Source organism: Crocodylus porosus, unplaced genomic scaffold (genome assembly GCF_001723895.1).
Source record: "Crocodylus porosus isolate Cpor-Errol unplaced genomic scaffold, CroPor_comp1, whole genome shotgun sequence".
NCBI classification, from domain to species: Eukaryota; Metazoa; Chordata; order Crocodylia; family Crocodylidae; genus Crocodylus; species Crocodylus porosus.
The window spans coordinates 199,788,273-199,801,583 of NW_017728906.1; the positions used below are offsets into that span (position 1 = coordinate 199,788,273).

The following is a 13,311-nucleotide window of genomic DNA, read 5'->3' on the forward strand; positions in this document are numbered from 1 at the left end:
GCAGCTGCGGCCCGGCTGACTCGACCATCTTGCCCCAGGCTCAGCCCATCCCTGGTGACCCCCTGCCCCCAGCTCAGCCTGACCCCGTGACCCCGCTGCCCTGCTCAGCTCCCCCCCTGAGGCTCCCCCCTCCTCCCCAGGTGCGCTGTCCATCGTGCGGGCGCTGGACCGCGAGGAGGTGGCGCAGCACAACCTGACGGTGGTGGCCACGGACCACGGCTTCCCGCGGCACTCGGCCACGCAGCTGCTGTCCGTGCTGGTGCTGGACGTCAACGACGAAGCGCCCGTCTTCACCCAGCCTGACTACGAGGCCGGCGTGCGCGAGAACCTGCTGGCCGGCACCTCCGTGCTGCAGGTCCAGGCCACCGACCGCGACCTGGGTGAGCACCGGGGTGGGCAGAGGTGCCTCCGGTGCCCACTGCGGGGGTCACTGCCTTTGCTAGAGGGGCGAGGGTCTTGGGGGGCCATAGGGGCCCTGTCACTGCCCCTTGTTGTGTCGTAGCAGCTCCCCTCCCCTGCCTTCCTCCCCCACCCAATTCCCACCCCTGCCCCTGACCGCAGCTCTGGCCTTGCCCCCAGGGCTGGGGGTCCCCACGGGCCCTTCGCGGCTCCCCACCCCTCACCCAGGGTCTCTCTGCAGGTGCCAACGGGGAGGTGAGGTACGGGGGCCTCTCCGGGGGACCCTTCTCCATCCACCCGCAGACCGGGCTCATCACCACCACGCGGGCCCTGGACCGGGAGGAGCAGGAGCTGCACGTGCTGACGGGTACAGGGCCGACGCGGGGTCCCCAGGCACGGGGGGAGGGGGTCGCCAGGGCGGGGGAGCTGGGGGGCCTGGTGCTGGCTGGGGCTGGCACCCTGGTCTGCAGCTCCCGCCTCCCCGCAGTGTACGCCCGGGACAGCGGCCTGCCTCCCAACGTGGCCAAAGCAACGGTGCGCATCCTGGTGGGGGACGAGAACGACCACGCGCCCCGCTTCGAGAGCCAGTCCTGCTCCATGGAGGTGCCCGAGAACGAGAGCCGCGTGATGCTGCACGTCCTGCGGGCGACGGACCCTGACGCCGGCGAGAACGGGCGCCTGGAGTACTATGTGGAAGGTGAGCCGGGGGAGCCAGCGCCCCCGCCCCTGCCCCCCACAGGCTCCTGCGTCGGGCAGCCGCTCTCCCCTGCCTGCCCCTGCGAGCTGGAGCAGCCTCTGCCCAGCTCGGGGATCTGCCCCTGCTCCGCCGCGGTGTCCGTGCTCACCTGCCAGCCCCTCCCTTATCCCGCAGACGGGGACCCTGCCCAGGACTTCAGCCTGGACCCAGCCTCGGGCATCCTGTCCACTGCGCGCAGCCTGGACCGGGAGCACACAGACGCCTACGTCCTGACTGTGGTGGCACGTGACCACGGGATGCCGCGGCGCAGTGCCACCACCACAGTGCACGTGCGGGTGCTGGACCTCAATGACCACGCGCCACGGTTCGCTGAGGCCGCCTATGCCATGGAGGTGCCTGAGGACCTGCCTGTGGGCGCGCTGGTGCTGCAGCTGGCGGCGCAGGACCCTGACGAGGGCACCAATGGGCGCGTCTCCTACTACTTGGGCAACGAGTCGCTGGGCACCTTCCAGGTAGACCCAGAGAGCGGGCGCATCACCAGCGCCCAGGCCCTGGACCGCGAGCGCCGCCCCAGCTACAACTTCCTGGCCACGGCCGTGGACTCGGCGCCCTGGGAGCCCAAGAGTGCGGCCGTGCGCGTGACGGTGACCATACAGGACGTGAACGACCACGCGCCCACCTTCCTGCAAAGCCCCCTCACCATCACTCTGCCACACCACGCGCCGCCCAAGCAGGTGGTGGCCACGCTGCGGGCCGAGGACCGGGACGCGGGCGCCAACGCATCTGTGCTGTACCGCTTCGCCGCCCCCACCCCCGGCTTTGCCATCAACTCCTACACCGGTGCCATCCAGCTGCTGCAGCCCCTCAGCTCGCTGGGCCCCCGCCAGCGCACCCTCTTTGTGCTGGCCACCGACCAGGGCCAGCCAGCATTGTCCTCCACCGGCGTGGTGGTCATCCGCCTGCAGGACGAGGGCGACCGCGGCGTGCGCTTCCCCCGCAGCACCAGCGAGGTGGCCCTGCCCGAGAACGCGGCCGCTGGTGCGCCCCGCGGGCACACGGGTCTGGGTTGAGGGGAGCAGGAGCTGGGGGAGGCAGGACGAGGGGCCTGACTGGGCGGCCTGGGTAGGGGATAGACCCCAGGGCCCCCCCACAACCCCACCAGATATCCTCCCCTGGGGCAGCGGTGTGGCCTAGGGTGCCCCAGGGGTGGGCAGTGCCGCGGGAGCTGTGGGGCCCCCGAGTGCCCGTGCCCTGCTCCCACGGTATTGACGCTCTCCCCTGTCACCAGGCACCGCGGTGGTGACCGTCCAAGCCGTGCACGCGGGCGGCTCCTCAGGGCGCATCACCTACAGCATCGTTAGCGGCAACGAGAAGGGCACCTTCCTCATCCAGCCCCACTCAGGTATGGCAGTGTGGGGGGGGGGGGCAGCCACCCTACATATGTGTGTGCATGCATGTGTGTGTCTGCAGGCACCGGTCCAGAGCTAGTCCCAGGGGTGCAGGCAGGTATGCATGTGCACAGCCACAGGCACCTGTGTGTATGTGCATACATGTAGCCCGTGGGTGTGCACAGCTGCTGAGTGTGGACGTGCGGTCCCAGGTGTCGAGTCCCCCCAGGACCCCGTCACCCCTAGGGTGGCTCCTAGGAGGCCCCGTCCCGTCGCATGGCTGCAACATCCCTGCAGCTTGGTGAGGAAATGTTCCCACCCGGAGCCCAGGGCTTCCCCAGGAAATCCTCTCCCCACGCTTCCTGTTCCCGTGTGGGAGACCAGGTCATACGAGGAGAGGCTGAAACACTTGGGACTGTTCAGCCTGGAGAAGAGAAGGCTCAGAGGGGTCTCGGTAGCAGCCTATACATATATCAGGGCCTGGGGGAGCAACTATTCACCAAGGGCCCCCAGGGGAGGACTAGAAAGAATGGACTCAAACTGACAGAAGATCGCTTCAGACATAAGGAAAAACTTCTTTACAAGCCGAGTGCCGAGGGCCTGGAACAGGCTCCCCCGGGGGGGGTACAATCACCCATCCTGGAAATCTTCAAAAAGCATCTGGGCGCCCATCTTGCTGGGGTCATTTGTCCCCCAGCGTCTTTCCTGCCCAAGGGCTGGGGGGCTGGACCTGATGATGTGCCAGGTCCCTTCCAGCCCCTAACATCTATGAAACTGTGAACCGCCTGCACCCCGGCATGGTCCGGAGGCCTGGGAGCGGCGGTAGTACAAGGCTGGCATCGCCTCCCAGCTCCGCTGCTGCACGTGCCCCTCGCTCCTGCCAGCCCTGCACCCAGCCTGCCCCGCGCCCAGGGCTGAGTGCTTGCCCCCGTGGCCCTCAGACCCTCCCAGCACTGTGGTCTCACCCCCCCCATGGGTCATCTACCCGTGCAGGGCTAGGCCGGTGTGTGCAGGCAGGTGAGCCCGTGGGGGGTGGCCACCACCTGCCTGTGCCTGGGGGTGACTGAGGCTGACATGGAGCATGGTCCTGGTGCATGGGGGCTAGGGTGCAGGGGTGTGCTGGGGTATGTGCCAGTCACCGTATGCATGTGGGGGGACAGGTCAGCGCATGGCCCCTGCTGGTGCATGCATCTGTGCGCAGATGCCGGGACCGGGCCGTCTCTGGCCCCCGCGCAGAGCTGTGTCCGCGGCAGGCAGGGATGCAGAGGCTGGAGCCTGGCCTGGCGCAGGCACAGGCACACAGGGCAGGAGGGATGGGGGAGGCACGTCCCTGCCTGGAAACGCCCTCCCAGGCCATGTTTCTGCTCCGGAGCCCTGCGAGCCAGCCTCACGCCACGGGACCCAGAACCGGACCCTACCGTAGACAAAGCCAGGGGCGCAGACCCTGCCCCTGGCCTTGACATCTGCTCCAGAAGCCCCAGGCGGAGGCCTGGACCCTGCTGCAGAAAAAGGGGCGTCCCCTGGGCCATGCTGGGCTGACCGGGGCGGATCCCTTCCTGCCCCCAGTGCAGCGTCGGTCTGATCCTGAGCGCAGGGGCAAGACCCTCTGACCAGGACCCTGCGGGCTGGTCCCAGCAGGAGCGTCGGCGCAGCCCGGTCTCCATCCCCAGCTTTGAGGAAGGTGGAAACCCGCCCCTGCGACCACTGTAGCAACAGGAGAGGGGAAACGACCCCTCCGCTCTGCCCCGCGCCCTGAGACGAGCCAGCAGGACCTGCGCCCTGAGCTCCAGGCTGCGTGCCCCCACGGGCGCAGCTCTGCCGCCTCCTCCCGCAGCTGCGTCGGTGCCTGTCCGGCCCCTGCCCTGGGCTCAGGGTCCTCTGGAGCTCCCGGTGCCCGGGCCGGGGGCTGCTCCGGGGCGTCCCGACGCTGCTCTTCCCCGCACGCACGCTCCGGGCTTCGCTGCTGCCGGACGCCCCCTGCCCAGCCCCCGCGCGGCCTGCGCTGGGACGCCCGGCGAGGCAGAGCCCCCCGTCCCTGGGCGCCCAGCTCACGGCCCCCTGCTCTGACGGAGACGTGTTTGCTGAGATCCAGCCTAGACCTGCTTTGCTGCAACCTCAAGCCCTTGCTGCGGGTCCAGCTCTGAATCAATGGGAAAAAAAGGGGTTTTCCCTTTTCTTCCTGGCAGCCCCTCAGGGATTTGCAGGCTGCTGCCGTGTCCCCTCTTCAGCGCTTTTCCCCCCAGCTGAACCTGCCCAGCTCCTTCAGGCTGTCCTCGCAGGACTTGTTTTCCAAGCCCCCAGTCATCTTGGTTACCTGCTTCTCAGCTCTCTAATTTTCCCTGGTCTTCTAAAATGCGGAGCCGCAGCCAGGGTCCAGACGAGGCCGGACCAGGGCCGAGCAGAGAGGTGCCGTCACGTCACCTCCCGTGTCCTGCAGCTGATGCGTCCGCTGGTGCATCCCGACCCGCACGGGCCGTTGTGCGGCTGCATCGCGCTGCAGACTCCCGCGGGGTCTCTGCTCTACCAGGGCTCCCGAGCCCTGCCCCAAAGAGCTGCCGTGCCGCCTGCGGTCCCCCGCTCTGACTCTCTCCTGCACCGCAGAACTTTGCATTTGTCCGCACTGAACTGCCACCCATTAGCTCCAGCCCAGCTTTCCAACCCATCGAGATCCTTCTGAATCGCACTCGTGTCCTCCACCATGTTCGCGATCCTTCCCGGTTTCACGTCATCCACAAACGTGCTCCAGAAGCTTCTTATGTTGGCGTCCAGCTCGTTAACAAACCCACTGACCAGCACCAGGCCGCTGTGGGGCTCCACTCGGAGCCTCCTGCCGTGCTGATGTGGGTCCATCTATAACAGCCCTCGGCTTGCAGCTAGTGAGCCAGTTGTCTGTCCCCTCATGGCAGCTTTGTCTAGCCCACGTTTCTCCAATTTGTTTTGGAAAAGGCTGTGTGGGGTTCGAACAAAATCCTTGCTGCAGTCCAGATACGCGAGAGCCGCAGTGTTCCCGTCCTCTGCCCGGCCAGCGCTAGTTGAAGGAGATCAAGTTTGTTCAGCACTGTTTGTCCTTAGCAAATCCATGCTGGCTGCTTCCACCAGCCTTTGCTCCTCCAGATGCCTGCAAATGGGCTTTCCGAGGCTCTGCTTTGGGACTTTCCTATGTACTGAGGCATGGCCGAGCAGTTTGCAGTTCCCAGGGTCCTTCTCCTTGCCCTTTTCCAGCCCTCTGGTAACCTGCCGTCTCCCTGGATGGGTCATTCCTATTGGCACGGGCTTCGGGGTCCCCTCTGCCAGTGCCCTCGGTGCTGATAAGCTTAGCTGCCCTTCCACCGGCAGCCGTGGGCAAGCATGTAGGAGCCACCGCCCAGGCTCGGGTGCCTTGGAGATGTGGCCTGAGGCCCGGAGGTCCCTGGAGCCGGCAGGGTGCACAGTGCACGGGGTGGGAAAGGGCTGCATGCAGTGGCCACTGCTGCTGCGGTGCCGTGGTTGACCCCATTGGTGTCTTCTTGGGGTGGTGGCCTTGGGCCAGCTTGCCTGTCACTGAGGGGCAGCGAGGAGGAGACTCGTGGCTGTGGTCTATCGTCCGTGGTGCCCTGTGCCAGGCTCTGCGGGGGCTGCAGGCTCCCCGGAGGGATGGAGGGGTCCTTCCACCCCCACCCCAGGGGCTGCAGCCAGCTCAGGCAGCTCCCCTGGCTTGGCCTGTGCTACAGCTCGGAGGAACTTGTGTTTCGTCCTGTTTGCAGCAGCTCGTCCACTGTCCATGTCCATTGCTTCTCGGCCTCTTGTGGGCTAAGGTCAAGTGGACATGCGCTGGTCTGGTACCTGAGCTGAAATGGATTTAGATGGCCGTGTGTAGTGGAGGGCGCTCTCTGGTCCAGTGCAGACAGGACTGCCTATGACAGCCTCATAGTTAGCTTCCCGCTTGCCAGTTTCCAGTGGGAGGATCTCAGCTGCACGGCGACTTTATGGGGACGGGGGGACTCCTCCCTAGCTTGCTTCTGCGGCCATGGGCTAAGGGCAAGCGAAACTTGGGGACATCCGAACCCCGAGCCTCCAGGCTTCGGTCTGCACGCAGGATGCTTGCTGACGGATTTGGAAGCACCTGAAGCCCCAGGTTGGAAAGTCTGGGGTGGAGGATACTTGCCGGTTGCAGCACTACATGTGGCTTTTGAATGATTGAGTTTTGCTTAATCAAAAGGATTCGGACCTGATCTGGCTAATTTGACCTGGAACACCAAAAATTTTTCCAAGAAAACGAAAGCTTGTCCAATGTCCATGCCTGGCTTGATCGTGCGGCGGTCAGCAAGCCGGTGCCAGGAGGGGACAGCTGGGAGGCGGGAGGGCCGTGCTCGCGATGCCTGGCGCTGCGGCTGCAGACGGCAGTGGTGCCCCGCGTCCTCGTGACCACATCGGGGTCGTGGTCTGTGCTGCGGAGGCCCCGGTGTCGCTGGTGAAGCACCCGATTCTGTCCCGGGCCGCGCTGCGTCCACGCGGTGCTGCCGGCCCCGGGCGCGGGGAGAAACGCAGCAGCAGCCGCCAGGTCGCAGGCGCTGCGGGGATGGAGGGGTGTCCGGCAAAAAGGCCGAAGCACGCGGGGCCGTGGCACATAGTGCCTCCAGTTTCATGCCCTGCCCCGTCTCACAGGGACCATCTCGGTGCGGGACTCGAGAAGCCTGGACTTTGAGGCCAGCCCGCGGCTGCGCCTGGTGGTGCAGGCTGAGACGCCGTCCGCCTTCGGGTTCACCGCCGTGAACCTCAACCTGCAGGACGTGAACGACAACCTGCCGCGCTTCCAGCTGCAGAACTACGTAGCCTTCATCTGGGAGGCGCAGGGCTACGACTCACCCGTCATCCAGGTAGGGCCGTCCCGGCGTGGCGCGGGACCTGGCAGCCCGGGACCCCTCACCAGGACCAGGCTGGCACAGGCGGAGCGGGGTCCGAGAGCCAGGCTGGCTGCGGAAAGCGTGTGCTGGGCAGGGGCTTGTTCGTCTGAGCAGGAGGGGAGCAGGGGTAAAGTGGGACCATATCTGCCCCGGGGCTGGGGCAGGCTGGGGCTCTCGGTCAGCTCTGTCCTGCTGCCCCTCCGTGCCGCTCCACAGGTCCTGGCTGACGACCTGGACCAGGGGGCCAACGGGCAGGTGACCTACGCGATCAACCAGTCGCTGCCCATGAACGGGCTGTACCACATCGATGCCCAGACCGGGGCCATCACCACCGCTGCCATCCTGGACCGTGAGATCTGGTCCCAGACACGGTGAGCGCGGGCGCCCGCGTCCAGCTGTGAGGGCAGTGCCTGCCCGAGCCGGGGGCCGAGGGGCTGGGGGCCGTGGGCCTGGGCGTGGGCATGGCGTGCGGCAGCCCAGTGCCGGCGTCACGGCGCTGGTGCCACGGCCCTGCCTCTCCCTGCAGGCTGGTGTTGACGGCGGTGGACCGCGGGAACCCGCCCCTCGTGGGCTCGGCCACGCTGACCGTGGTGGTGATGGATGTCAACGACAACAGCCCCACCATCCCGCTGCCCTGGGAGGTGCGGGTGCCCGAAAGTAAGTGGGGCTAGGCCGGGGCAGGACAGTGGGCGGCTCGGGCCATCAGGCCAGGGTGCCCCTGAACATGCCCGTGGCGGTGGTGCATCCTGAGCCCGGTTCACGTCTCCCTGAGCTGTGGCCCTGAGCCTCGGGAGAGCGCGGGGAGGGGGGAGGGAGGACGGTAAGGCACTCACAGCTTCTCCCCGCAGACACGCTGCTGGGCACCGAGATCACCCAGGTGACAGGGAATGACGTGGACTCGGGTCCAGCCCTGTCCTACGCGCTGGTGCTGGACGGCGACGCAGCTGGCACCTTCGGGGTCCTGCGCTACGGTGGCCGCATCGCCCTGACGGGGCCGCTGGACCACGAGCAGCGCAGCCGTTATGCCCTGACTGTCCGCGCCTCAGACTCTCGCCACGAGGCCGAGGCCAACCTCACCGTCATCGTGGAGGACGTCAATGACAACGCCCCTGTCTTCAGCCAGGGCCTCTACCAGGTACCGCCCTGCCGGCCCCACACGTATGCACACGCGTGTGCACATGGACATGCGCGCTGGGGTCTCTAGCAAGTACCGCAGGCTCCACACATGCACACGCACACTCACGTCAGGGTCTCTAGCAAGTTCTCCAGGTCTCGTGTACAGGCACACATGCACAGAGCCTAGGATTACACGCTCTGGAGGCACACGCCAGACCCCAGCGAGTACTGCAGGCCTCACGCATACACTTTATGCTTCAAACATGTGCATCTCAGGTCAGTAGCATGGAAGTGCTGCAGGCTTGGCTGCACCAGACACAGTCATGCACGTGTAGACGCGTGCGTGCACACACTCTGGGCACTTAGATCCCATGGCGCTGGCCCAGCACTGCCCAGCACGGGCACAACCTGTACATGTATCTGCGTGCACACAGGAGCCTCTCCAGGATGCTGCGGGCATCCTGGCATCGGTGCATCCCTGTGGTCTGCCAGCACCGAGCCTCTCGGGTGGCACCATGGTCCGTCCCCATGTCCAGTCTCACCCGTGTCCCCAGCTGCTGCCCAGCCAGGCTGTGGCCCCGTCAGTCCTTGCATGGGCGAGGGTAACGCGGTTGTGCCGGGCACTGCAGTGAGTCAGACGAGGGGTTGGGCTGATGGCCCTGATCAGTCACGGCACGCGACCCCCAGCCAGCCCCAGGGTGGCAGGGGCATCTCTGCGCACCTCCTGGGGCCGGGGCAGTCGAGATGCTGTGGCCAGACTGGGGTGTGAGGGTGCCGGGTCTGCCACCTGACCCCTGCGCCCCTCCAGAGCCGGACCGACGTTAGCAGGGGAGGGGCTGTCCCAGGTGTGCCCCAGACCCTCGCCACGCCGGGCCCGTCTGCACTGCCTTCCAGGTGACCCTGCTGGAGCACACGCCGGCGGGCAGCGCCATCCTCACTGTCAGCGCCACAGACCGTGACTCCGGCAGCAACGGGGAGTTCACCTTCCACCTGGCCACGCCAAGCGCCGGCGTCTCCATCGACCCCAGCAACGGTGCGTGCGGGCTGGGGCTCAAGGCTAGGGCTGGGGCCAGGGGGACTCCGTCCCGCCTGGACCTTGCGGGGCCGTTCCCCAGTTGCCCGCTCCCGGGGGCAGAGTGGGCCCGTGGCCTGGAGCTGCCAGGAGTCCTGCCGGCCCCGATCCCCCACATCTTCCCCTTCCTCCCTGGGGTCCCGGCCCCGCTGTCCCCCCCGCAGCACGTGCTGACAGGGCTGCGCCCCACAGGGACGCTGTTCACCACGCGGCAGGCAGCCTTCGATCCGAGCCGGCCCACGCTGGACCTGGTGGTGGAGGCCCGTGACAGGGGCTCGCCCGGGCTCTCGGCTTGGGCCACGGTGCAGATCCGGGTGGTGGACATGAACGACCACAGCCCGGCCTTCCAGCAGCCGCGTTACAATGCCTGCGTGCCCGAGGACCTGCGCCCCGGCACCACCGTCCTGATGCTGGAGGCGGGCGACGCCGACCTGTCCCGCGAGAACGCCGGCTTCGACTACACCGTCGTCAGCGGCAATGGCGGCAACGCCTTCCAGGTGGAGAGCCGGGTGAGCTGGGTGGGCGGACACCTGCGCACCCAGGGCGCCCTGGTGCTGGTGGAGCCGCTGGACTTCGAGGCCACGCCGCTCTACAACCTGACAGTTGCGGCCTCGGACAGGGGCCTGCCGCAGCGCAGCATTGCCGTGCCCGTGCTCGTCACCGTGCTGGACGTCAATGACAACCCTCCCGTCTTCGCCCGCGCGGAGTACCGCGCGGCTGTGAGCGAGAGTGCCCCCCCCGGCACCGAGCTGCTGCGGGTAGCGGCCCAGGACGCCGACTCCGGCCCCCACGGCCGCGTGCGCTACAGCATCAGCTCCGGCGACCAGCGCGGCCTTTTCCAGCTGCACGAGAGCACGGGCGCCCTGCGCCTGGTGCAGCCCCTGGACTGCGAGACCCAGGCCCTGCATGCCCTGGTGGTGCAGGCGTCCGACGGCCCGGGGGGCCACTTCGCCCTGGTGCCCGTCGCCATCGAGGTGAAGGACGTCAACGACAACAGGCCCTACTTCCCGGTGGAGACGGTGAGTGCCGGCCTGCGGGAGAACCTTCCCCCCGGCACGCTGGTCACCACGCTGCGTGCCGTGGATGCCGACGCCGGCGCCTTTGGGGAGCTGCACTACGCGGTGCTGGACCAGCCCGTGGGGGCACCGGGCGCGGCCGAAGCCCACGACTCCTTCACCATCAACAGCAGCTCCGGGGAGCTGCGTTCACGCCTCACCTTTGACTACGAGCGTGCCAAGGCCTTCCAGCTGCTGGTGCGGGCCGTGGACGCCGGCAACGCCTCGGCCACCGTCACCGTGCGGGTGCTGGTGACAGGCGAGGACGAGTACGACCCCGTCTTCCAGGACCCGCCCTTCCACTTTGAGGTGCCCGAGGGTGCCCGCAAGGGCCAGAGCATCGGCCGGGTGGAGGCCACGGACGAGGACGAGGGGGCGGACGGAGTGGTGCTCTATGCCCTGGCCAAGCCCTCGCCCTACTTCGGCGTCAACCAGACCACGGGCACCGTGTACCTGCGGGTGGACAGCCAACCGCAGCCGGCCGGCCGAGCCAAGCGGGAGCCCCGGGAGATGAGCCTGGAGGTGCAGGCCCGCAGCCCGCTGCCCGGCTCCCGCTCGGCCTCCACCCAGGTCACCGTGGACATCACGCACACCACCTTCGGCCTGGCCCCCGAGCTCAACCTGCTGCTGGTGGTGGCCGTGGCGGCCTCGCTGGGTGTGGTGGTGGTGCTGGCCACCATGGCCATCGTCCTGGCGCTGGTCCGCTCCCGGCAGCGCCGCGGCCGCAAGAAGCCGGAGCCGGACGCGCAGCTTAGCCGCGTGCAGAGCGGCTCCCTGCAGAAGCTGGGCCACGAGGAGCCGGCGCTGCCCGGCGGGGACCACATCTACCACCAGACCCTGCCGGGCTACGGGACCGAGCCGGCCGGGCCCTACACGCGGGGCGGCTCCCTGGACCCCTCGCACTCCAGCGGCCGTGGCTCGGCCGAAGCAGCCGAGGACGACGAGATCCGCATGATCAACGAGTACCCCCGCGTGGCCAGCATCACCTCCTCCCTGCAGGAGCACCTGGCCGCCCGCGGCCCCGACTCGGGCATCCAGCAGGATGCTGACCAGCTCTCCGACATCTCCTGCGAGCCCGGCGCCCTGGAGGGTGCCCAGTGGTTCAAGAGCAAGAAGGGCTCTGGCTTGCTGCTGCCCGGGCAGCCCCCGCAGCTGTACCGCGAGGACGGGGGCGGCAGTGCCTTCCTGGGCGTGGGCTGCGGCCTCAGCGTCTCCGGCCACCCCAAGGACTACGCCTTCCCCGAGGACGGCAAGCCCTCCGTGGAGGGCTCGCTCACCGCCATCGTGGCCAGCGACGAGGAGCTCCGCGGCAGCTACAACTGGGATTACCTGCTCAACTGGTGCCCCCAGTTCCAGCCGCTGGCCAGCGTCTTCACCGAGATCGCCCGGCTCAAGGACGAGAGCTCGCTGCGCAAGCCCTTCCCGGCCAAGCCCAAGGCGGAGCCGAAGCCCCGCATCGACCCCCCGCCCCTCATCACCGCCGTGGCCCACCCCGGCGCCAAGTCGGTGCCGCCCAAGCCGGCCGTGGGCAGGACCTTCCCGCACCTGTCGTCCCTGCGCCGCTCGCCCATTAGTCACGAGGGCTCCATCTCCTCCTCCGCCATGTCGCCCAGCTTCTCACCCTCCCTGTCCCCGCTGGCCGCCCGCTCCCCTGTCGTCTCCCCCTTCGGCGTCTCCCAGGGGCCCTCCGCCTCCGTCATCAGCGCCGAGCACTCGCTGGAGCCCCTGGACGAGGCCGAGCTCAGGATCTAGCCCCGAGGGCCCGGGACTCGCCCGCCCCGGCTCTCCGCCGCCCCAGTGCTGCAGGGCAGGGGCCGTCCCCACCGGCGGCGCGGCTCGGGCGCCGATCTCCGTAGGCCCGCAGACTGCTGCCCCGGTGCCGCGGCCCTGTGCCGGCCTCGCTCTCACGGGACCGCCTGCCCCGACCGAGGGGGCCGGGGCCTCCGACCGCCTCGCTCCAGCCCGGTTCTCGGGGCTGGCAGGCCCCGGACCCTGAGGCAGGGCCAGGCCTGCTCCGTGGGGGCCCGCGGACCGCAGCGGGGTCTCGGTGCCGCGCAGCGCGGGCGCTGGCCCTGCCTCCCAGAGCCCTGCGGACCCAGGAGCCTGGTCCCCGCCTGAGGGAAGGCGTCCCCATCCCGGCAGCCCCGTTGCCCGGGGCCTGCCCGGGTCCCTGCGAAGCGGCCGGGCCGAGCGGCTCCCAGCAGGGCCTCCGCGGGGGGCAGGCATCCAGCCCGGGCGCGCTGCCTCGACGACGCTCTTGGTGCCGTGGCGCCGGGACCCACGGGGGCCGGGACGTGCCTGCGCCCGAGGGACGTGCTGCTGGCAACGGGCTCTGCAGCCACGGGCTCCACCTCTGGGACTGCTGCAGAGCCCCCGCCCGGGGGTCGCGGCGGGAGGAGAGCAGCCCGGCGGCCTCCTGCCCGGCGCGGCGTCCCTGGGGTCACCCCCTCCGGCCCGGCCTCGCCCTCGCGTTGTGAGCGCGGGACAGTCGCACGCTTCCCCGGGGCTGGTCCCCACGCACACGCCTGCCCCGGGCCACCAGCACTCGCCACGCTCACGCCCTCCCCCGCGCGCCCGGACCGGAGATGTGCACAGACTGCTCGGCCTCGCGCGGCGTCCCGGGGAGCAGGACCCGGCCCCGCTGCCCCGCAGCAAGGACCGCGCGCGAAGCCAGGCCCCGGGGAAGACGGCGCCTGCGGCC

General features: G+C 68.7%; 1 protein-coding gene across 1 annotated transcript in view; it reads left to right on the top strand.

The window, feature by feature from the left end:
* DCHS1 (dachsous cadherin-related 1) overlaps positions 1-12,435 on the top strand; it is a gene marked incomplete at its 5' end in the record, with an annotated part of 37,290 nt that extends 24,855 nt beyond the window's left edge. Inside the window, 11 exons of the mRNA XM_019528548.1 lie at positions 141-380; positions 641-766; positions 887-1,096; positions 1,271-2,134; positions 2,385-2,498; positions 7,129-7,340; positions 7,584-7,738; positions 7,894-8,024; positions 8,216-8,502; positions 9,378-9,516; positions 9,748-12,435. Coding sequence (XP_019384093.1) covers positions 141-380; positions 641-766; positions 887-1,096; positions 1,271-2,134; positions 2,385-2,498; positions 7,129-7,340; positions 7,584-7,738; positions 7,894-8,024; positions 8,216-8,502; positions 9,378-9,516; positions 9,748-12,362 — 5,093 coding nt within the window. The remainder of the gene's footprint in view (positions 1-140; positions 381-640; positions 767-886; positions 1,097-1,270; positions 2,135-2,384; positions 2,499-7,128; positions 7,341-7,583; positions 7,739-7,893; positions 8,025-8,215; positions 8,503-9,377; positions 9,517-9,747) is intronic.
* Between the last annotated feature and the right edge of the window lie 876 nt (positions 12,436-13,311).